The sequence below is a fragment of the Pogoniulus pusillus genome, chromosome 26 (genome assembly GCF_015220805.1).
Source record: "Pogoniulus pusillus isolate bPogPus1 chromosome 26, bPogPus1.pri, whole genome shotgun sequence".
Taxonomy (NCBI): domain Eukaryota; kingdom Metazoa; phylum Chordata; class Aves; order Piciformes; family Lybiidae; genus Pogoniulus; species Pogoniulus pusillus.
Window position 1 is genome coordinate 16,548,714 of NC_087289.1, and position 22,497 is coordinate 16,571,210.

General features: G+C 49.2%; 1 protein-coding gene across 8 annotated transcripts in view; it reads left to right on the forward strand.

Annotated features, from left to right (window-relative positions):
• NGEF (neuronal guanine nucleotide exchange factor) overlaps positions 1-22,497 on the forward strand; it is a 50,752-nt gene that overhangs the window by 13,503 nt on the left and 14,752 nt on the right. For 2 of the 8 annotated variants that reach the window (XM_064165310.1, XM_064165302.1), the window contains exons 3-8: positions 2,719-2,922; positions 3,037-3,146; positions 8,215-8,489; positions 18,663-18,823; positions 19,572-19,724; positions 22,147-22,276. In XM_064165310.1, coding sequence (XP_064021380.1) covers positions 2,719-2,922; positions 3,037-3,146; positions 8,215-8,489; positions 18,663-18,823; positions 19,572-19,724; positions 22,147-22,276 — 1,033 coding nt within the window. The other 6 variants (XM_064165306.1, XM_064165304.1, XM_064165307.1 and 3 more) reach the window with 6 other exon arrangements.

Sequence of the window (22,497 nt, forward strand, 5' to 3'; positions counted from 1 at the left end):
TTTGGTTATCATTATTACTGGAACTGCTGGGCTTGGGTTTTCATCTCAGACCAGAAGTGAAATTCCTTGGGAAAATTTAAAGGCAAAAAGAAGACAGACAGGATCAAATGACCAGAGAGTTGCAGGATCCTGAAAAGATGTTTTCTGTTTTGGAATGTTTTTTTATACCACGACCTAGACACTTTTTCTTAAAGGAAATTTCAGTTTGTGACAGACTTCAACCTTTGGGAGTGAAGCAGTGTGAGGAGTCGGAATCTGTTAACCTCCTAAAGGATACTTATGAAAGAGTTATTCTCTGGTTTAAATACACACACCCCAAAGTGCTATTTAGATATATATTCATTCTAGCAGTGTCAATAAGAGCTTATGCACTGATCTGCCTTTGGGAGAGTTCCCTCCTGCTTTTGGTCCTTCCCTTTAGAAAATAACAAACAACATCTCTGCTTCTCCAGAATTCAAGATAACGAAGAGGTTCAGTACAGTTAAAATGCCCTCCCCTTTTCTAAGACAGAAGCTTTTCACCCACTTACTAAAACCCTTGACAATATTCTTGCCCTGGCAGCAAGCCACCAAAACATCAGTCATTAGGTAGAGTTTCAGATAGTCTCTGCTGCTTTATCCCTTCTACAAGGTTAGGACTGCCCCTGTGCTCACCTGTTTCCTCAAGCCCCCTAGCCCCAGTGTTTGATGACTGATAACCCAGCTTTCATCCCACACTGACCATCTCCCCTGTGACGATCTGCCTCTGCACAGCCCCAGTTGTGAGGCTGCCCTCCTCCTCCTCCTCTCCAAGTGCAAAACAGGCTCCAGCTCTCACCCCCGCCCTGACTTTTCCTCTTGCTTCTCTGGTCCTTCTGACCTCCCAGTCCAGGACTGGACGTAGCTGACAGTCTTTTCTGAGTCCTCAACGACATCTCCAGCTGTTTTTCTCTCCCTTCTGCCTCTTAATGACTTAAGGGCTGAGCTCTCCTGTGTGCCAGATCGAGATCTAGTTCATATAAGCTGAAGGAGTTTTTCTGAAGGCGCTGACAAGAAGCTGTCCTGATATATCATGTAGCAAATACAATAGAAAAGTGATAGGGAGGAAACCACTTTGAACATACAGACCAATAGGAGGGTTTTATGCAGCTGCATGGATTACTTTATGATATACAGGGAGAGGGGAAAAAATTAGTTAGCTATTTAAGTAACAGAGAGGAATTGTTGAGCATTTTTTGCCTTAGCTCCTCAGGTGGTGACAGGGCTGTTTTGCTTTGGTTTTGGGTTTGTTTTTTTGTTGGGGATTACTAATGTGTAGGGAAGAGCCGAACCCAACTTGTCTGCAAGCACTCAACAAATCCAAGGTTGTAACTCTGTTTTGGAGCTCAAGAGGATTTACCCCTGAGGCGACAAAACAGTTACCTGCAGGAATACAGAAGGAGATCGTTGAGTACTGAGGTACTGCTTAGACGAGACAATATATCCTTGTGGAAGAAGTAACGACACTAAGGAAGGGAGGAGGAGGGAGATGACCCAGCGGGTGCAAAGCCCTGCCGGAGGAGGAGAGCGGTGAAGGCTGCGGGGTAACCAGGGGCAATAACCGGCAGGAGGGATTAGGCTGAGTTTCCCAGTCACATTCCTCCATCTGAGGGTTTCGTTCCGGGAGAAGAAACGCACCATATGCGCCAGATCTGGAAGCCGTTCAGGAGGGCCCCTCTTCTCCCACCCCCTTTTCTCCCTCGAAGCCGCCGCCAGCCGCACATAGGCAGAGAGGAGAAGGGGATGGGGGGCAGCGCTCTGCCCTGGGTCTGAGGGAGAAGAGAGAGGTCAGTGCCCTCCCGCCGCGAAGAGGGGGCTGTGGGCGGAGGAGAGGAGCTGTGGCCCAGGTTGCTGCGTGGGATGGGCTGTGGGGGTGCTTGCCGGGGGAGGGTGTCTTGCTGCGGAGGGAGGAATGGAGAAGGGGCTTCCCTGCACCTGAGGAAGGAGCCTTTCCGCAGGAGAGCAGGGGGCATGGAGGTAGAGCTGCCTGTGAAGCGGGGGGCAGGTACTGCTGTCTTTTGAGGGGGCCCTTGAGCAGGAGGGAGTCAGCCTTCCGGTGGAGGAGGGACCTGCGCTGCAGCGGAGCTGGGGGGCTCAGGTCTCTGCGGGCAGGGTGCCTGGCACCAGGCGGCGGCTGCAAGGGCTCGGGGACTGCGAGAGGGGAATTTTGGGGAAGGGGAGCTCAGAAAGGATTTTGGAGGCTCTGAGGAGGTCTGTCGGGAGGCTCCGACGGGCTCCTGGGGGACACAGGGGTCCGGCGGGAGCTCCGAAGGCTGAGCTCGGGGTCTCCAAGGGCCTCAGAGGGAGCGGGGTTGTGGAACTGAGAGGGGCTCTGGGGGGTCTCGCCAGGGATTTGGGGAAGGGTGAGGAGGCTCCGCGGGGGCTTGGATGAGCTCTGCGGGACCTCGGAGGAGGTGTGGGAACACAGACAGGGGTCGGAAGTAGCCAGGGTGCTCTGAAGAGCTTGTGGGTGCTCGAGGGGGAGCTCGGAGGCAGTTTGGAGAGGTCTCTGAGGCAGGTCTGAGGGAAGGCTTTGAGGGTCTCGAGAGAGATTTTGGAGGAAGAGTGCATGGGGATGCCTGGGGGGTGGGGGGAGCCTGTGTCTGAGGGGAGGTTCTGAGGGGGTTGGGGGCTCAGAGTCTCGGGGAGCTGCGAGGGCGCCTCAGGGGCGGCCGCAGCTCCCCTCTCCCTCCCTCGCAGGCTGCTGCCTTCCTACCCCCGTTACCGTGGCAACCGCCCGGGCTCCCCCAACTCCGAGCCGCTGCAACCGGAGCTGCTGCTGCCGGAGCTGCCGCCGGAGCTGCTCGGCAGCCGCCTGCCGCCGCCGGCCATGGAGCTGCTGGCTGCGGCTCTCAGCGCTGCCTGCGCCCTGGACCAGGACGGCTCGGTGGGACATCCCAGCAGGTTAGAGGGGGCGGGGGGCACAGAGGGTGTGTGCGAGGGGCCGCGTCCGGGGCGGAGGGGGCCGGCCCGCCGCCAGCCTGCCGCCGCGGCTGAGAGTGCCCCCGCTTCCACCAGGGACCCCCCGGCTGCCGCTGAGGAGAACCCCACCGCCGCCACCGCCGAGGCACCGCCGCCCGCCCACCCCATGACGGCCGACTCCTGGAGGAACCTGATCGAGCACATCGGTAAGGAGCCGTGCCCCACCTGCCCCGTCCCGGCAGGAGAGTCCGGCCCGGCTGTCCCTCAGCTGCGCTTCCCCACAACTCCGCTTTGCCGCTGCCCTCGCTGGCGGCAGCCTCGGGATGTGCGGGACGGGCCCCCCAACCCGGGGCAGGCAGCCCTCTGCCAGCCTCGTAAACCCCCCAGACCCGCAGCGCTTAGCGCATGAAACACAGGTCTCAAGCAAGCGGAATGGGGCAGGAGGAGGACTCGAGCAGCGGCAAGGCGGAGGCGCTGCGGAAACCCAACTTGTCCTTGCTGGCAAGACCTCTCGCTGCCTCTGTCAAACGTGGACCCCCTGGCCTGAGCGGGGCGGTTTGCAGTCTCTAAAGGCATCTACTGCCTGGCAGTAGATTTAATACCGTCAGCTAGCAGCTTTACCTTCATCCATAACGAGCAATTAATCCTTGTAGTTACAAAGCAGTTAATCGTTAAGGCTACGGCCAACTTTCTGCCGAAACCTGATTCTGAATACTCAAAAAGGCTTAAGACTAAGGGACTGGGTCAGCTACCCTGTGGGATGTCAGGTGCAAGCACCAGCCAGCGTGCGCAGCAGCCACTGGTGCGGCATTGGCGGCGGAGAAGTGAGTTGTTTTATCATCTGTGGTCTCTCTGAGAAGGCAGAGGTGAGGTTACCTGGGTGGCTGTGGAGGACAGCCCTGATATGCTTTTGCTCTTGTAGTATTAAATGAATGTGGGTTTTTTTTCGTGGCATGTGGAGAGGCCCTTCACAGGCTGGTTTCTTGGTTTCCCCACATCTGAACTGTGACATTCCTCAGAGAGATTTGGGCATTTGCAGAGCTAAATCCTGTGCTTAGGCAGGTTTTGTTGGGAGAAGAGAGAAGCTTCATTTTCCAATAGTTATGTTCTGTTCGATTTTGGGAAATGAAAGTGTGAGGTACTTGAGCCTGGATGACAGAAATGCAGCACTTGGCATGGGAAAATCAGAGAGGTAACTCAAGGAGCAGCAAGGTGAACATCTTACCTGGCAGCAAGGAGGAGGCTTCTCACACTGTTTCTTGACGAGTGGCTGCAACCTGATGTCTGGATGTGTCAGGCAGGGATGGTTCTTGGAGCATGCGACACTGGGACAGTGCTGGTGAAAGAGGCTGGTGGGAGACCAGGAGCCTGCCAGCATCTGTCAGACAAAACAGCTGAGTTCAGGGCCTTCTGGAGGAAAGTGGTGAATGACTTGCTTGGGTGTTGCCAGATCTGCTTCTTGCTTTTGGCTGTGAAGGTACTAATCTCCCAAGGCAGATGTGTCAATACGTTGTCGGTTCCCACAGCTGGGAGGCATGATAAAAACAACCATCAGGACCTCACAGCGACACAGTGGCTATAGGAATATATATTTTTCTATGCTGTATATCAGAAGGAAGCTGTGCACTAGCTCTGCCTGTGTCAGTGCAACTGCAGGTTGGGCTGTTGCACCTCGATGGAGGAGACAGGGTTTTGACAACCAGAGATGCTTTGCTAATCCCTGACAGAAGAGGTCATTTCAAATGGCTGGAATATGCTTGCTCCCTTCCCTCCCTTCTGCTGTTGAGGCATTAATGATTTTTTTTTTTTTTTTTACCTGAAACTGGAGCAGAGAATTTCACAGAAACTGCCTCTGGACCTCCAGAGATTTCAGACAGCTTTCATTATAATAACATTTGCTTTAAAGGCACTGGGAACTCTCCAAGGCAAGCATTTTCCACAATTAGTAACTAGTTTTTCAATTCTCCTCCCAGCTTTTGAGAGAGCTGGGAAGGGAAACTATGACAGCAAATTAAATTGAATAAACACAAAGGGAAAAATCTATTACACACTATACAAGTGGTGTATGTCCCCCTTGGGAAGATCAGTCTTAACCACTTAAGTCAACAGGAGACACCAAATCCATGCTCTGCCCACTCAGTTCACCTTTAGCCAAGCCACAGTAGGGATAGTTGGGACATACAGCAAAGAATGGAGCTCATGCAGGTTTCTGACACTTTGCACTTGTTCACTTTCTAAATGCAAGCACCTACTAAATCATCCTATCTTCTGGGTCACATGTGAATTCTGAGCTCAGCTTCCTTCTGCACATCCAGTCAGTGCCCAGCTGTATTGCACTTATTGCTCCCATCGAAACCTTGCTCTCTAGCCTTGCATCCCTTATGCCACTTGACCTGTGTCATGACCATATCCTGCTTCACTTGGAGCAGTTTTTTCCCTGGCTTCTCTCCCTCTCTCTTGTCTGAACACTTCCTCTGCCAACTGTAACCTCTTTATCAACATATGAATGAACCTTTTACACCAAGGCAGAAAGGACATCTTTTATTGTTGCTAGCACAACGCTCTGTTTTTTCCTACCTAAACATCTACCTGTCTTTTCTCTTTCTTGTGTTACCACCTTTCTGCTTCCTCCCCAAACTGCTGTCCCTGGTAGAGCTCCAGCCAGTCTCTCTTCAGCCTGCTGCTTTAAAATGAGTTACCTTGCTGGCGTTTCCAGATGAGTTCTGGTGGTAGATGCCTTTAGTCAGTCAGATTTTCCTGTGTCCATATTTCCCTTTGCCTACCATGGAAGGCTCCACATGTTTTGCCTGTTTGGCTGGAAACAAAATGTATTTAGATCACCTGGATTTCATTTCCTTAAAAGCAAGGGGTAAACTGTCTTGAGGATCTTTTTTAAAGGGCTGCTCTCCTGATCTGCACAAAGGATGCTAAGCCCCCATACATAAAATATCCTTAACTGCCTCTAACTTGCAGAGCAGACCTCACCAACACAACATGGTTGTACAATCAAACGCTGCAAGTATAATTATCTCCAACACAAGTGAAAGATTCAGTTTTCCAACACGTTTTCCCTCAAGTCAAGCACAGTCCATACTGTTGCAGGGTGTTACTTTGCAGCCTCTCGTGCTCCCCAGCGCCCTACTGCACCCGGGCACAGGTTGAGCTTAGAGATCAGTACCACTGAAAGCAGCTCCCATCTAGCAGGCCCTCTGCACCATTCCCGAAGGAGCCTTCTCACTCCACTACATCCTCAGCCCCCTCGCTGATGCTGAAGAACAGGCTGAAATGCTTAGGAAAGCTGTGCAAGCCGAGTTGCCGCAGAGAGAAGTTATGTAAGTAGCAGCAGCATGTAGAACTTCAGGGGAAGTCTCCTCTCTTTGGCTGTTGTGTAGGAAGCTAACAGGAGACTGTACGGTTTCCTAGGCACAGCTACCCTCATTGCTATTTTAATCTGCTGCTGAACATCTTCCCGGGGAGAACAGGATACACTTGCAGCCTGTGGTAGCGCTGTCCTTGTGCCTGCGCTTCTCCCCAGCACATTTCTGATACAGTTTTAAAAGTGACTGGTACAGAGCCTCATAAAAACTGTCCTGGAGATTTCACAGACAGTGACGTCTGCGCTTTTGCCCTCCCTAGACAAACTCCTGACCCGGTTTTTACACACAGAATCTGCTTCTGAGAGCCAATACTGTGAATGCATGGGACCAGATAGATTTTAACCCCTAATCATTCAGACAAGTTATGTAGAGGTTGCTTCTTCTTAACATCAAGGACTTTGCTCATTCATGTTGCACTCTGCAATTCAAAGAAGCTAATGCCAATAGTACTCCTTTAATTTGAGTAAAGTGAAGAAAGTGACTCAGATCAGGCTCATGCTCTCTTCTAAATTATGTTTTCTATTCAAGCAATTAATATTCTGGGTCCTACAGGTGGCTCAGAGAAATGGGACAATTAGAAAGCCCTAGGAGAGACAAGGAATCTTCTAAAGATGGCCAAGGAACTTCAGGATTCCTGCCTTTTTTGTGTGCTGTTATTTCAAACCAAGGGTGGGGGCAAATCCTCTGCTATTTTATCTGCTCCTGAAGGTACTGACCTGCTGCAAAACGGTGGGAATTGAGAGCCTTTTCCTTGGTACTGTGGCATTCAGACACCTTTTGAATGTTAATGTCATCTCTTCAGTCATGATAGGAACAGAAGGCAAAGAGAAGGAAATTAAGCAATGAGGGCAACCACAAAGCCAATACCAAAACAAACTACTAACTTCAGCTTGTTGTCCTAGTGCTCTGCTGTGATGGTTTGGGTGTTACCTGCTCCCCCCTCCACTTAAGTAAAATCACCCAGACTAGACTCAGCCCTGCTGGAAATTGAATGAAGCTTTATATTCACAGCTTATGTTCACAAGCAGATAGTTACAATATCTACAGCTATAGACAGAAATATACAAGTTAAAAAGTAATACAGAAACACAACAGCCCTCCCAGAAACCAGAGTCCCCAGGAGGGGCTCCCAACCACCCTTCCACCTCCTCTCCACCCCTCTACTTTACCCCAGACTTTGCCTTATGCTCAAGGTAAGTTTGGAAGGTTGTCCAGGGGGATTAGGAAGCAGATAGATTAGTCAGGCAGGTTAGAGAAGTGCAGCCCAAAAAGTCCAGAGAGAGACTCTCTTATCTATATTTATGTCCTTGTTCTTATCCATCTCAGCAAGCCTATGAGTGCAGTAGGCATCACCACTGTTTCCTTTTCACAGCCTGTAAGCTAATTCTTCTCATCAGAATATCCCAGCTAGGCTCAAACTAGCACATCTGCCTGGGCAGTGCCTTAGCAGCAGCACAGTGTTTCCTCCTTCTGCAGTATGATGGCTTTGAAAATCGTGTTTCAGCACTCCTGTCCATGCCCACCTCTCTGTCTAACTTGTAACGCACTAATATCGCTGAGAAAATCAAGGTTGCAAGGCAACACTGAAAAGCCTGGCAGACCACAAACCACTTCTTTCGCATCTTCCAACTGATCACAGATTCATCTGACTGTGTTACTAAATGTTTTGTGGCAGCAGATTGTTGACAACACTTTGGATTTGGAAATGGCCTTCCATTTATAGTTTCCACTTCTGGCTGAAACAGGAATGCTGTAATTGGCTTTTTCGCTCAGCACAGAAGGGATCTCTCTCACCTCTGCTGAGGTGAACCGAGGCAGAACAAGCACCCTCTCCTGCAATACATTTCTACTCTCTTGTTCAGCTGTAACCTCTCACGCCTGCTGTGTTGCCTTCTAGGGCTCTTGTATCAGGAATATCGAGACAAATCTACACGCCAGGAGATTGAAACCAGACGGCTGCAGGATTCACAGACAGACCCTGAGGAGAGCTCGCCCAGCGAGGAGGCCCCATCTGAAGCAGAACCTGCAAGTACACCTGAAAGCAAAGCTCCACCCCAGATCAGTTTGCTGAGAAACTCCAGCTCCAGGTTCAACCTCTGGCAAGATCTTCCCGAGATCCAGAGCAGCGGGGTCCTCAGCATCCTCCAGCCAGATGAGATCAAGCTGCAGGAGGTAACGGGGGAAGGTGGAGTGTTTCTTAACGGGGCTAAACGAGTGGAAGTGAATTCAGTGAATTAAGTACTTTCCTGTGGTGCACTGGTTAGCACCACTCACTCTTTTTTTGCAACTAGAGGTGGTGTTCTCTATGCTACAGTTGCTGGTCGTTTCTGCAGCAAAATGAGCTTCTTTGCCCTTTCCTGGTTCAGTGTTAGGAGTGGTTTGCAAAGGAAGAGGGATAGTCAGGAGGCTCTTGCAGCAGAGGTTTTGGCTCCTGGTGCACATGCTCTTCTGAAGTTACTAGCAGCATATATACTTTCCAATAGAACTCCTAGAAGAACTCAGTTGTTAACTGCAATCTGTTTTAAATGCCAAGGCATTCATGTTAAAGGAAAAGGTGGAGATTGATAAACTTCCTTATTTTTAAATGTTCTTACTTGCAGTCATAAAATAGTGTGTATCTGTGATTGCATTTTAGCTGTACAGTGCAGTGACATCACTGTTCAAGAGTCGTACTCTGTTAATTCATAGGGCTGCATCAAAGAGTGAAAGGAGTAGGTGGGGACAGCTGCTGCAGTTAATGAAAACTTCAGTCACACAACAGTTTACAACTTGTTGCTATTTCAGATAGTGTGGGGAGCATGATCACTCTGCCACTAGCCAGCTGTGGAGATGGACAAGCCTCTTTTAGTGAGTGGTTTGTGTTGCAATACAAGTAATGGGGCCTTTGAAGGCTCCAGCTCATGAATCCTGCTATAGTCCTTGTGCCAAGATTCCTTCAGGTAGAACTTCATGAAGTTCAACAAGGGCAGGTATAGAGCTGTGCACCTGGGGAGGAATAACCCCACACACAGGTAGAGGTGAGGAGAGCAGCTCTGTGGAAAAGGACCTGGGAATGCTGGTGGACAACTTCACCAAGAGCAACCTGCCAAGAAGGCTGACAGTACTCTGAAGTGCATTGAGAAGAATATGGCCAGCAGGTTCAGGGAACTTCTTCCCCTTGACTCTGCCCTGGTGAGGCTGCACCTGGAGTGTTGTGTCCAGTTCTGGGCTCCCCAGTTCAAGAGAGACAGAGAGCCACAAAGATGCTGTAGGCACTGGTGCATCTCTCTTTGAGGAGAGGATGAAAGAACTGAGGCACGTTATCCTGGAGTAGAGCATACTGAAAGGAGATCTTCTCAATGTTGATCAGTATCAAAAACGTGGAGGCCAAGAGGATGAGGCTGGGCTCTTCTCAGTGGTGCCCAGTGATAGGACAAGGGGCAAGAGCCACAAGCTAGAACACAGGAGGTTTCACTTAAACATAAGGAGGGTGCCAGAGTGCTGGACTGGCTTGCCCAGAGTGGTTGTAGAATCTCTTTTTCTGGAGACTTTCACAGCCTGCCTGGATGTGCTCCTGTGCAATCTGCTCTAGGTGACCCTGCTTTAGCAAGGCTGTTGGGCTTGGTGATCTCCAGAGGTCCCTTCCAGCCCCTACCGTTCTGTGAGACCGGTGTGGCAGTGTATCCGTTCAGCCTGGGCTCGTGTGCTCGAACCCAAAGCGCTGAAGAACATTGTGGGGTGTGAGCAGTTGCCCCTGAGTTTACCAGCTGCATCCTGGCCAAGGCTGTAACTTCTCTGTGACACCAGAAAGGCTCATCTTGAGAACTGCAGGGGTGTGGTGGGTAAGGCTGTGTTCCTTACACCCTTACAGGGCAGCTGGGCTGGCTGCACAGGCTGTTAGTGTGTCAGGGTAATGACTGAAGGTGCCCAAAGTGATTTGTCTCTTTTCCATGTTCTTCATCCACACTGGCTATTTCCATATTGGATTTGTTCTGTTTCACCTGGCAAAACATGGTCCTTCTAACCTTCAGCAGTAAGAACACAACCTGGCTTCTGAAAAAAACACAAGCATTTCTTCTTCTTTCTGTTGCAAAATGAGTGTCTTTTACAGGGAAACATTTGCTTAGAAGTTTGCACTGTACATTTCAAAAGCTGCCATTTCTGTTGAGTTGTGTTCATGAGCTGTAGGTGTTCTAAGGAGAAAATATCCGTGGTGCTAAACCCCAGCATTAAGCATGCTGGATTTTCTTCTCTCTGCTTAAATAGCAACAGAAATCAAGCAGATGGAGATAGGACAGAGGTGCCTTAAAGAACTGTTGTGCTTTCCCCTGATGTTAGTTTATCAGAGCTGAGATTTTCTTCCTGTTTGTTCTGGGATTAGCACAATAAGAGATTATAAAATCACTGAAAGCCAGAAAGCTGTGAAATTGGGTGAACATTGAATAGATAAAGTGGAGAATTTGCTTTGTGAGGAGAGTCAAAGATAGAGAGCAAGAAGAGTTGGAGAATTCACCGAGGCAATTACAGAAATGATGCTGAATTCAGCTTTGCAATAAGAAAGTGGTCCTTACCCTGCAGTGCTTGAACTGTGCTCACATTGGGAGTATAGGTTATATATAAGAGCTTGATGGAGTGTATGTAAAGCATTCAGCTTCAGGAAGGAGGACTGGATGAATTTATCTGTAGTACAGGGCAGCAGACTTTTGGGAGTAAATGTCTTAAGAAGAAAATCATACCTTTCTGACTGATTCTGTCCTCAGAGCTGGGGCAAGCACAGGGACTAGAGGGTCTTGCAAGTCTTCAGCCAGGATAAGGAGTGGGATTTACACCACAGGAAGGAATTCTAGTGCCCAAATGTAAAGAAAGCTGAAGAAAACACCCTTGTTCACGCTAGAGGAAGGTAACACCACCATAGCTGTGATGCAGCAAGGCTTAAGCAGTCAGAGGAAAGTTGCTCATCTGCAGTATTCTGCAAAATGAAAGAGATAAGAACAAGAGGAAGAATCTGGTCCTCCCCCAGGCAACCAGCAACAGAACAAGGGGACACAGCCTCAAGTTGTGCCACAGGAGGTCTAGGCTGGATGTTAGGAGGAATTTGTTACCAGAGAAAGTGATTGGCATTGGAATGGGCTGCCCAGGGAGGTGGTGGAGGCACCGTCCCTGGAGGTGTTGAAGAAAAGCCTGGATGGGGCACTTAGTGCCATGGTCTGGTTGACTGGCTGGGGCTGGGTGCTGGGTTGGACTGCATGAGTTTGGAGGTCTCTTCCAAACTGGTTGATTCTGTGATTATTGGTGATGGCAGATAAGACCAAGTAGGTTATCAATATGATATGAAAAACAAAACCCTCACCTGTTCCAAGTCTCAAAACAAGAAACTTGACTGGAAGAGCAATGAGTGCTTGAGAAGTGTTATGGAATCCAATCTGTCATTGCCCTCATTGAAGAAATTAGGCAGAGAATAGAATCTGAGGAAGAAAAAAAACAACACAACAAACACAAACAAAATATCCCAAGCAAACAAAACAAAGAAACAAACTCACATCCACTCCCTAGAAAAGGCAACTGAAAAATGTTGCAGCATAGCCCTTTAGCTCTAGGAACCCCAACAGAACTAAGACAGAGGTGGCCTGAGCCATACCTGCCTTTTTCTTCTGAGGCGAATGTGGGAGTAGCGGCAACTAAAAGTGGCAGGTAGGTGGAAATGCAGAAAAAGAAACAGGAAAAAGCCATGAGATAGATCACAAAGGTCAGGGAAATACAAAATCTATGTGCTACTGGAATGAAGATCAGAAATGACTGTGTTACCAGTAGGGTAGTTTGAACTACCCAGACCTCTGCTGAGTGTCACACAGAGTCACCGAGGGCTCTCTTTGGACTACACAGGACATGGAACCCTGTAAGAACAGCAAGCCAAGAGAAATGCAGTTTGGGTTGTGACATGGAGTCAGCATGGAGGAAAGGACAGGCAACACAGATCTAGGTGGAGGAACAAGTGACTAGAGAGAAAACACATGCTCTCTGTTGCATGTGATTTGGAAGGAACCAGAGTCTGACAGCTAGGTACTGGGTGCTGAAGAGGAAGTGACCCAGAGATTGGACAAAGTAGCATTTAATCAGTGAAACTTCTTTCAGCATAAACCTTAGAGTAGTTACTGGCATGGCCTCTCTGTGGAGTGACTCCAGTTTATTCCTCTTTCCCAGTTCAGTTCTCTGCTTTTCAGTTTGTCTCTGCTTTGTTTATTGTATAGTTTCTTTGTTTTATAGCATTGGTTAGGTTGAAAAAGGCCTTTAAGATCCTGGTTGAGCTCAACCTAGCATTGCCAAGCTCACCACTAAGCCATGTCCCTCAGCATCACTTCTACACATCTGAAACTCCTCCAAGGATGGGGACTCCACCACTTCCCAGGACAGCCTATTCCAGGGCTTGACAATCCTTTTGCAGAGGAAATTGTTCCTAGAGTCCAACCTAAACGTTCCCTGGTACAACTTGAGGTCATTTCCTCCTTTCCTGTCCCTTGTTATTTGGGAGAAAAGACTGACCTCCACCTTGTTCCAACTTGCAGCTCTCAGGTAGTTGCAGAGAGTGAGGTCTCTGAATCTCTTTTGCCCCAAGTTCCTCATGAGACCTGTTCTCCAGGCCTTTCACCAGCCTTGCTGCTCTTCTCTGGATTCACTCCAGCACCTCAATGCCTTCTTGCAGCGAGGATTCCAAAACTGAATTTGATGTGTGGCCTCCCAGTGCTGAGTACAGGGGACAATCCCTTTCCTAGTCCTGCTGGCCACACTAGTGCAAGCCTTTCCCCTCTTTTCTGCTTGCTAACTGTAAAGATTTTCCTGCACCACGCTCAGCTTCTATGTTTTAGGAGATTCCAAACTGAGCAGACCTTGCCAAAAGCAACTTACCGATGCAAATAGCTCAGCAAAGCATTCCCCATCGTTGAACTGAACCCTTTTGGCTGAGATGTATGATCCTCAGTAAAGTTTGTGCCAGTTTTTGGGTCACACTGCTGTCAGAAAGGGGCAGAGGCAGACTAATCTGCACCATGTGTTATGGTGTGAACTTACACAAGACAGTTGCTGCTCTGAAAATCATCTTTGCTCAATAAGAGAGGGACTTGAACCTGGTTTGTGGGCATTGGTGATGACCTCTCTGTGTAAGAGTGCATCTGACAGGTCTTTCATCTGTCTTCTATTTTCACAAAACACATCCAAAGAGTCAGTTTGCTTTCCTTATTTGATCAATCCTAAGATTTCAATCCTCTACATTTGCTGTACGTTGCTGGGAGGAGCTGTCCTCCTTCCAAGAGCTATTGTGCTGCACTTTGCAGTTCTAGCAGGCAGATACCAAACTGGTCCTGTGAAGGCAACCACGACTGAGAGCTGATCACAGCCAACACTGTGGCATCAAATCAGAACAACATCCCTTCTAGACTAAGCTAGACCACAATTCTTCCCTCTTACCTCCTGCTGTGTTTGAAAGCAGGGCTCCTGGGAACAGAATCATAGGATTTCTTAGATTGGAAAAGACCTTCAAGCTCCTCGAGTCCAATCATTGGTTCCACACTGACAAGTCCCTGACTAACCCAAATCCCTCAGCACAACATCTCATCACTATGAATTGCTATGGTTGGAGAGGACCACCAGGATCATCCAGTCCAACCTTCATCCCAGCATCCTTCATCACCAGACCATAGCCTCAAGCACCACATCCACTCTCCTTTTAAACATCTCCAGGGATAGTGACTCCACCACCTCCCTGGGCAGCCTGTGCCAGTGCCTGACCACCTGCTCAGGGAAGAACTTCCTCCCAACAGCCAACCTAAACCTGCCCTGATGCAACTTGAAGCCATTTCCTCTTGTCCTATCATTAGTAATTCGGGAGGAGAGACCAGCTCCAGCCTCACTACAACCTCCTTTTAGGTAGTTGTAGAGGGCAATAAGGTCCCCTCTCAGCCTCCTAAATATATAATATTTCTTTTATATATATATAACATTTCCAGTTTGTGCAATAAAACATCACATTGTCTCAGTAGGAGTTTAGGCTGACTCCTATTCTTACCTTTGGTGACTTCCAATTTTTCTCCTTTTTGATCTTGTACATTTCCTTCTTGCTTCAGCTTCACTTCTCTGTTGCCATTTTCAGTCTGTGCCAACAGAAGCAACAAAGAGAGATCAGTAGCTTTTACATGACTATGAGATTTCAAGAAGCCACTGACCAAGAGGACTCAGGGAGCAACATTGGCCACATTTCCAGAAGACTTTTGCAGACCATTTGCAGACTCAGGAAGATAATATTACATCACCTAACATTTACTTCAACTTTTTTTTTCAATTCTGAAACCAGAAGCTCTGTTTTTTCTTTCTCCTCCTCCTGACTGCTTAGTACTAGAGAGGTTAGATTATTCCCCAGAGATCCCATCGTCACACTGCACGTTTGGTGCCAGTTTAGCAGGTTTGCAGCTCGTACTTGGCATCCAAATAGGAAACAGCACTCTGGGCTCCCTGGAGTAGGTGCTTTGGGTATGCAGATGACTAGCTACATTTACATGCAGTGAGCAATTCCAGAATCCTGTCTTGATCTCTGAAGATGTTAATTTCTTCCTTGGCATTTCCTTTAAATCAGAACCCTGTGCACGGATATTTTCCCTGTGGATTTAATTGTTTCCTGGGTCTGGCTTGCACTCTGCATGGGCCTATGCAGGTCATGCAATCTCTCACTACAGCAACCAGTAAACCTACACAAATTACTTCCTTCAAATGTAGGCAGAAGGACTTCTACAGATCTACAACCTTCTAGGCTGAGCAAGTTTTCTGAGAGTTTAAGGGCTCTGGTAGAATGGCAGATCTCCATCTCAGGTCTTATGGCCATTTTGCAGTCAAAGACCTGGCAGGGAAAAAATAGCCTTTCTTGGGGTTGTCTGGAAAGCTGCAGTGCAAAATGACTGCTGGTATCAATCCCCAGGATATCAGGAAGGGACAGGCTGTCCCAGCACCTCTTGTCTTATTCATTTTATTTTTACCTATTTTCTCATCTCATCCCAGATGCCAAACCAGAGCCTGGGCTGCAGCAGCAGAAGTGTGGCCAGCAGGGCAAGGGAGGTGATTCTCTCCCTCTACTCCACTCTGCTGAGAACCCCTCCTGGAGTACTGCATCCAGTTCTGGAGCCACTATTACAGGAGGGATGTGGAGATGCTGGAGTGTATCCAAAGGGCCAGGAGGATGCTCAGAGGGCTGGAGCAGCTCTGCTGTGAGGACAGACTGAAAGAGTTGGGGCTGTTCAGTCTGGGTAAGAGGAGGCTCCCAGGTGACCTTCTTGTGGTCTTCCAGGATCTGAAGTGGGCTACAAAAAAGCTGGGGAGGGACTTTTCAGACTGTCAGGGAGTGACAGGACTGGGGGAATGGAGCAAAGCTGGAGCTGGGTAGGTTCAGGCTGGAGGTGAGGAGGAAGTTGTTCATCATGAGAGTGGTGAGAGGCTGGAATGGGTTGCCCAGGGAGGTGGTTGAGGCCCCATCCCTGGGGGTGTTTAAGGCCAGGCTGCATGGGACTGTGGGCAGCCTGATGTAGGGGAGGGTGTCCCTGCCCATGGCAGGGAGGTTGGAACTGGCTGCTCCTTGTGGTCCCCTCCAACCCTGACTGATTCTATGATTTATCCGATGTAAGACTACAGCTAAAGCTGTAAGTGCACTTAGCACTCAGTCACACAGAGCAGGAGAGAGGTCTCAGGTTCACCAGTGCCCTGGTGAAGCTGTTGGGAGAAGCTGAGCCAACACTCCTCCACTTCTCATTGGGAATCTGGCCTTGAGAAAAAAGTGTCCTCTTATTCCTGAAACACCAAGAAACACCATCTGTTCTGTGTGCACTGCAGACGTGCATTTCCACCTGCACCCTTTGCTCTGTCTCTCTTTTGGAGCTGTGCAGGCACAGTGTCCTCTGGTGCAGGCAAGGACCACCTCTTTGGCTCAGCTCACCACTGGAATATTTCCTAGGCTACCAACAATTGACAGGTCACTTCCACTGGTGCTTTAGCTGCTCTCAACTGGGTAAGAGTCCCTCCTTGCTATGCCATTCCTCCCAGATCTTGGACTGCAGCACAATGTCAGGTCTCTGTACCTCGTGCCCTTCTGTAATATGCAGTGACAGTTCCAGGAAAAGACCCAGCCCTGATCAGAGAAGAGTTCAGATAATTTGTTTAGAAAGTAAAACGATCCACTATAAAAGGAACAACAAAGCCACAAGACAAACCCCCACCTAGTCCAAAAGATAATGGGGCACAGTGGCTGAAAACATGCCCATCAGAAAGAGACCTGGGGTTGTTGATTGACAGACAGCTGAACATGAGCCAGGGTGTGCCCAAGTGGCCACGAAGGTCAGTAGCATCCTGGCCTGTATCAGGAACAGTGTGACCCTCAGGACCAGGGAAGTGATTGTCCCCCTGCAGTCAGCGTGGTGAGGCCACATGTTGAGTAATGTGTTCAGGTGTGGAGCCCTCACTGCTGGAAATACATTGAGGTGCTGGAGTGGGCCCAGAGAAGGAAAACAAAACTGCTGATGGGTCTGGAGAACAGATCTGGAGAGGAGCACCTGAAGGAACTGGGATTATCCAGCCTGGAGAAGAGGAGGCAGAGGGGAGACCTTCTTGCCCTCTACAACTACCTGAAAGTTCTACTTAGTAGCAAGGGATTAGATGAGAGGAAATGGTCTTGAGTTGCACTAGGAGATGTTTAGGTTGGATATTAGAAGAAAATCTTTTTCTGAAGGGGTTCTCAAAACCTGAAACAGGGAGCTGGTTGAATCCCTGTCCCCAGAGGTGTTTCAAAGGGGTAGAGGTGTGGTGCTGAGGGACAGGGTTTAGCCCCAGACTTGGTAGAGTTAGACATAGTCTTTTACAACTAAACCAGTTCTTTGATTCTGTGATACTTTCCCATATGCACAGCACAAAAATTACTTTGTGTATCTACTGCACTGTTGGATCTCCTTGGCTCTAGGTGAGCCTTTGCAGCCTCTGGTTGCCAGTGGAGCTCAGACACTTGTACTGCCTGGCTATTGCCACCCCTCACCTGGGTGCAGCTGAATTGCTGTTGGGCTCAAGGGTCCAAGCAGCTTCTGTTTTAAGGAAGCAAGACCTTCACTGAGCTTCCCACAGGCTCCTCCTTCAGTAGCAGCCAGCAGCAGGACAAGGAGCCCACAATGCACCTTATTCCAGAGATGTCTGGAAAAACTAACACTCCTTCACCATGTGCAAGCCCCTGTGAGAATCCTCAGTTAATCTTACTTCAGCTAACAGATTCAGCAGCTGCATAAACATCACCCCTTTTATCTATAGCTAAACAAAGACAGCAGACACACTTCTGGAGAGTAAGTGAGCTCTGTGTGGTAGTTGTGGATTGTTCCTGTGGCACCTGCTCTGGGCAGAAGGTTTTTGCATCCTTGTCTCATTAACTTGTGATTTAGCTCTGTACCAAACCATCACTTTGCCTTTCCACTTCCTCTAGACCACATCCCTGGCCTGAGGAAGCTAGATTTTGCACCAAAGACTTCCCTTTTAACAGGAGAAGTAGGGGCTGGAATGTGGAGAATTTGTTGTGGCTTATAGCAGTAGTTAAGATCTGCTGTGTCATGTCCTAGCCTTTGGTGAACTGGGTCAGAACAGTGCATGGCCACAGGTGACCAGGGAGCCTCATCTGGACAGTAACTGCTGCACTGCCTTTGGGCCAGCAAACACACAGGGTCTTGGAACACCACAGTTGTGTATTTCTGTGCAGCTCAGCCCCTCCACCATGGCTTTTCTAAAATAAGGGTGTAGAGGGTGCAAAGAGATCCTCCTGGGTAGCACAGTAAGACATCAAAAGTAGAGCAACAAGCTAGAGATGTCACAGGCTGGAGGAGCTTGGAGAGTACATGGAAGCTGCCAAGGGGGATTCCAGAAAGGAACATGAAAACACAGAACTGTGACAAGTGGGCATAAGGAGCAGCAGGGGATTCAGTGACTGGGGAACCTCAGGTCAAGCCTGAATGACACTAAGGAGGAAGGGAGGAGCCCATGAAGTAGTTTTATGGGTACAGGTGCACAAAATCAGACAGCTTAATTAGAATCATAAAAGGGGAGAATTCTGTTGGAGAGAATGGGTGGAAGGAAACGTGGTCAAACAACCTAGGGAAGAGACAGGAGCCTGTGCTAATGGCTAAGAAAGGAAATCTTCCACATTCATCACTATCCTGCCTAACACATGGCAAATACCATTGCGAGTTACCTGTCTCCTACTTTGGGCCCAGAGGATCCATGGTGGGGTGCAGCACAGACGCTGCAAGTGTGCCTCTCCATAGAAGGTACCTGCTGATTTCTTTCTTTGGGACTCTCCCTCAGGCCATGTTTGAGCTGGTTACATCTGAAGCCTCATATTACAAGAGTCTCAATCTGCTGGTGTCCCACTTCATGGAGAATGAACGCCTGAAAAAGATCTTACACCAGTCTGAGGCACACATCCTCTTCTCCAACGTCCTGGATGTCATGGCTGTCAGCGAGCGGTAAGACAGCTGCTGCTGGCTGCTTGCCCACTTGAATGGCATCACTTCAGCTAACCTCATTTGCAGAGGGATGGTAACTGGGAAGTTATTCTTCCCCTGTACTCAGCACTGGTCAGGCCACACCTTGAGTGCTGTGTCCAGTTCTGGGCTCCTCAATTCAAGAGAGATGTTGAGGTGCTGGAAGGTGTCCAGAGAAGGGCAACAAAGCTGGTGAGGGGCCTGGAGCACAGCCCTGTGAGGAGAGGCTGAGGGAGCTGGGGGTGTGCAGTCTGCAGAAGAGGAGGCTCAGGGCAGACCTCATTGCTGTCTACAACTACCTGAAGGGAGGCTGTAGCCAGGTGGGGTTGGTCTCTTCTCCCAGGCAAGCAGCAACAGAACAAGGGGACACAGCCTCAAGTTGTGCTGGGGGAGGTCTAGGCTGGATGTTAGGAGGAAGTTGTTGGCAGAGAGAGTGATTGGCATTGGAATGGGCTGCCCAGGGAGGTGGTGGAGTCTCTGTCCCTGGAGGTGTTCAAGCAAAGCCTGGATGAGGCACTTAGTGCCATGGTCTGGTTGATTGGACAGGGCTGGCTGCTAGGTTGGACTGGCTGATCTTGAAGGTGTCTTCCAACCTGGTTAATTCTATGAGTATATGGGGGCAGACCATTACCCACTGACTTTTCAAAGATCCTGTAGACACATTCATTGCTTTGAATCCCAAGGGCTTCCTGAAGTCACAATTAACCTGAGCACTGGGTTTCTCACCTAGCTTCCTGCTGGACCTGGAGCAGCGGGTGGAGGAGAACATTGTGATCTCTGATGTCTGCGACATTGTCTACCAGCACACAGTTAACCACTTCTCTGTGTACATCACCTACGTCTCCAACCAGACCTACCAGGAGAGAGCTTACAAGCAGCTTCTGTGAGTCCCAGTGCTTGATGCTAGATTGTTTTGCCAAGCTGTCCAGGCCAGAGGTTTAGCTGTAGGCTGGATATTTTTGGTAAAGGGCCAGATAGCACAGAAGCAGCATTTCCCACTTCACTGATTTGGCACTGCACCTGTGAACAGAAAACACAATTTAAAGGCTCTGTAGTAGGGATAGGGTGATACAGTCTGCAGGTAATGTGCCAAGCCCATTCAGAGGCAGCAGTTCCCAGCTGTGGTGTACACAGGAGTGGACACTTGTGCAATGTGTGCTTTCTTAAATGGCTAGTAGAGGCAAGAGGTTGAAAGTCAAGGGTATAATATAGATGTCTGATGACAATAATACTGCATCCAGTTCTGGAGCCCCCATTACAAGAAGGATGTGGAGATGCTGGAGTGTGTCCAGAGAAATGCCACCAGGATGCTCAGAGGGCTGCAGCAGCTCTCCTATGAGGACAGACTGAAAGAGTTGGGGCTGTGCAGTCTGGAGAAGAGGAGGCTCCCAGGTGACCTACTTGTGGCCTTCCAGGATCTGAAGGGAGCCTACAAAAAAGCTGGGGAGGGACTTTTTAGTCTCTCAGGAAGTGACAGGACTGGGGGGAATGGAGCAAAGCTGGAGGTGAGGAGGAAGTTGTTGAGCATGAGAGTGGTGAGAGGCTGGAATGGGTTGCCCAGGGAGGTAGTTGAGACCTCATCCCTGGGGGTGTTTAAGACTGGGCTGGATGAGGCTGTGGGCAGCCTGGTCTAGAGGTGGCTGGAACTAGCTGATCCTCGTGGTCCCTTCCAACCCTGACTGATTCTATGAGTCCAAGAGCAGATACTGCTTTTCCTGAGCCTCTCTCTCAGCAAGGCATCTGACCATGCCAAACCCAAGAAAGTATTATTTTCAGAACAGCAGCATTTTCTTTAAGAAAGGAAATAAACCCCCTGTTCTCTTCACCTTAGGATGTACCACACACAGACACTACCTAGGCCTGAGAATATGATGCATTTTTCGAGTACAGCAAGTCTTTTGAGCTGCTAGGAAATCTCTCATGGCAGCTCAAAACAAAGAGTGCCCTAGAAGCTCGTCTTTGAGCAGGAGAATTAATTTGTCCTTAGTTACAGTGTCCTGGATTCTTTCAGGGCAGCCCACTGCACAAGCTGCACTGTGTTTCTTGCCCATAGCAGCAGCTTGTTCAGGGGAGTGTAACAAGACCTATTTTTTTACTTTCTCTGCTCTCCAGCTTTTAAGAGGAAAAAAAAAGTTGAGTGGCCTCTGTTGAGTTTGGCCAACTGTTCTTGCCAAAAGGAGGGTGCCTCAGGGTTTTCTTTGAGTCAGAGGTGAGCAGTATAGATGCAGAATGTTGACAGATTGGCTAGAGCCATTAGGTAGGTACTCAGAAACGAAGCAGCAATAGGCTGGATTACTTGAGCTTGAAAAGGACCAGCTGGAGCTGGAGTGTTCCTAGATAATCCATTCATTCATTCTATTCATCTGTAGGAGAACACAGAGCAAACGTAAAAGAATGGGCTTCCTTCCACGGCCTCCCAGCTAGCACTCAGCTGAACTCAGAGCTTGAGGTGTGCCACATTTCCCCCACTTAGGCTGCTCCTCAGGTGCACAGGTCCGTTCTGCTGTGGCTCTGATGACTCAGAGTGCCACACAAGTGCCTGCTGCAGCAGGGAGAGACAGGATGGCTTCTCTTGGCTGCTGCAAGGTGCACACAGCGCAGACAGGCTTTGCACAGTGAGCAATCCGTTCTCTTCCAGGCTGTTTCTGCTCACCAGGACTCCAGCAGCTCAAGGCTTCCTCAGGGCCCCACAGTTGCCAGGAAGCATTGCCTGTAATTACGGCAGCTGGGGCTTGCGAGGCTGCTCTGTGCAGCAGGGTCTGTGGCTCAGCAGTGCCCTTATCTGCTTTGAACAGCACCAGGGAAGGCTCAGCCATAGCCCTTGCCCTTCTCAGACCACATATTGAGTTGCATCCTCTCGTTAAGCAGCCAGGAGTAGCCAAGCTTGAGCTGTTTTGTAGCTTGTCTTGTTCTTACAGCTGTGGGAATTTCACCTTGTCATAGAGTTCCAACTGTGTAAAGATATATAATTATGGCTGTGAGTCATCTACTTGGACACACAGCCCATTCACACACACCTACGCACACAGCCTCTGCTACTGAGCTAGATGTGCTAACACATGTGAACACTACCATGGCTTCTGCATTAAAAAAAGCTATTTTTTCCCTCCCCTAATGCTATAAATAGTTGTGGATTTAAACTAAAACACACCTAGAAGCATTCAGCCCCCTCCTCCTCTCTTGCTGGGAGAGGCCAGGCAGAAGCTGTGTCTGGGACCAAGCTGCTTCTGGTCACCAGCCATACACCAGGGGCTCGGGCAGGGTAGCACTCAAAGCCTTCATCTTCACTCTCTCTCTCCCCTCAGCCAGGACAAGCCAGCTTTTCGGGAAGTGATCTCACAGCTGGAGCTGGATCCCAAGTGCAAAGGCCTGTCCTTTTCTTCCTTTCTCATTCTGCCATTTCAAAGGATCACTCGACTCAAGCTGCTGGTGCAGGTAGAACTTAAGTCTTCTTCTCTCTCTCCTGAAGGTCTTCTAGATCATTCCTAGAATTTTCCTTTCCAGTAGTTGTGGACGGAGCTTAGAGACAGCCTTGAGCTGGATGAAGCTTTTCCACAGAACATGCTCAAGAAAAATATCTTTCAATCATTCAGACACGATCCACACAGCGGCATTGAATTTGCCAGACAGCTTAGGCTGAGCAGAAAGTTGTTGAA